The sequence below is a fragment of the Salminus brasiliensis genome, chromosome 11 (assembly GCF_030463535.1).
Source record: "Salminus brasiliensis chromosome 11, fSalBra1.hap2, whole genome shotgun sequence".
NCBI lineage: Eukaryota > Metazoa > Chordata > Actinopteri > Characiformes > Bryconidae > Salminus > Salminus brasiliensis.
In genome coordinates this window covers 5,249,136-5,250,888 of record NC_132888.1, presented here as the reverse complement: position 1 = coordinate 5,250,888, position 1,753 = coordinate 5,249,136, and the positions used below count along the sequence as shown (strand labels likewise).

General features: G+C 38.7%; 1 protein-coding gene across 1 annotated transcript; it reads right to left on the bottom strand.

Moving 5' to 3' along the window:
* Positions 1–381: 381 nt before the first annotated feature.
* Positions 382–1,371, bottom strand: LOC140565676 (olfactory receptor 52K1-like). The gene has a single exon (XM_072691720.1). The coding sequence runs from the start codon at positions 1,366–1,368 to the stop codon at positions 382–384; it is 987 nt and encodes a 328-aa protein (XP_072547821.1). The 5' UTR covers positions 1,369–1,371.
* Between the last annotated feature and the right edge of the window lie 382 nt (positions 1,372–1,753).

Sequence of the window (1,753 nt, the reverse complement as noted above, 5' to 3'; positions counted from 1 at the left end):
TAAGGGCTTCATTAATGTTCCCCCTCAAAATAAATCAGTTATTTCATAACTCTATTTTTTTACATTTCTTTCCTTTTTTCTCTTTTACATCCTAGTTGTTAGGCTTGGCATTTCACATAAATACTATAAAGCATTACACATTCTTAGTGTCTTTTTAAATAGTAATCCTATACACTATACATATATATATATATATATATATATATATTCAAGATTCAACAGGGATGACAGGAAGCACACTTTCTTGTGCATCATTTCTACACAATGCAATACCCAAGTCCTGCTTCACTTTACAAAAATATGTGGTACAGTTCAACATTCTTAAATTCTGGTACAATTGTCAGAGAAAACTTGTAGTCCAACCTCATCAAACAACTTTTTTTAACTGACTGCTTCTTGTTTTTGCATCTGTGATACCACTTTTGATGGCTTAATACATTTTAGCAGCTTGTCCCGCAGTTCCTCAGTCTTTAAACTATAGATGATCGGGTTTAGCATGGGAGGCAGGGTAACAGACACCGTCAGAATGGCTGTAAAAATATCTACTGACTGAACTAAACGCAGGTTCCCCAGTACGTAAGCTAAGATCAATGGCAAATAATAAATGAGGACCAAGACCAGGTGAGTGAGACAGGTGTGGAAAGCTTTCCAGCGTTGCGTCACAGATGCAATTCGCAACACTGCAAACACCACAACAACATAAGATAGAATAATGAAAGACAGGGGACCAAGCAGGACCACCAGAGACTTAGCAGTTGCCAATCTATTATTAAAAGAGGTATCACCGCATGCTAAGGCATACACTGGCCCATGTTCACAGCAACAACTCTGGACCACTCTTGATCTACAGTAGGTGAGATTGCTGGCCAGAGTTACTGGGAAAACCTCAATCAAAAATACTAGAAACCAAAGCCCACCTATGATGAGGACCATCCTCAGATTAGTGTTGATATAGGGGTAGCGCAGAGGAAAGCAGATAGCAACCAGGCGATCATAGGCCAAGAGGGCAAGTGAAAAGGATTCCAAATCACTGAAAAAGTGCATGAAGAACATCTGAGAGAAACAGGTTCCAAAAGAAATGTGATTGAGATTGAATACAAACACAGGAACCATCTGTGGAACAATGACACTGCTTATCGAAATGTCGACTACTGCAAGGTTACAAATAGCAATAAACTTAGCGTTCTGTAGACTGGGGTTCATAAAGAACACTGCCAACAGGATAAGATTACAGAACAGAGTGACCAGGTAGATAATTACCAATGCCAATATCAGGTAGTTCTTATTGCCCAAAGTGTTAAAAGCTATTAGATAAAAACCACTATCAAATGCACCAGTCCCATTGCTGACAAGAGCTGAGGAGTTCATTTGAGCAGCCTCTGTACACCTAGAGGAATACAAAAATCATACATTTTACGTCAAGATCTGTAATACATGATCTATATGCTTTCCAATGACACAGACATAAAACAGAACAATTATGCATGTTATTATTCAAATTTCAAATTCTAAATGATTTGTGACAGATGTCACAAAGCAGCTTCATAGAGATCTGGGTCTAAGCCTCTTTTTAGCAAGCAATTAGAAACAGTGGCAAGAAAAAACTCTAGTAACTAGAACAAGAAGCCTTGAGGGGAACTAAGACTCAAAAGTGACTAGACAGCACAACAGATAACAAGAAAGAAGTAGAATACTCAGGTTCCCCCAGATGGTCCACAATTTCCCTCGATCCACAGGAAACCCAACAAAGAGC

Excerpts from the sequence above, each read along its gene's own strand:
- LOC140565676 (XM_072691720.1), bottom strand. The coding sequence starts at position 1,368 with ATGAACTCCTCAGCTCTTGTCAGCAATGGGACTGGTGCATTTGATAGT.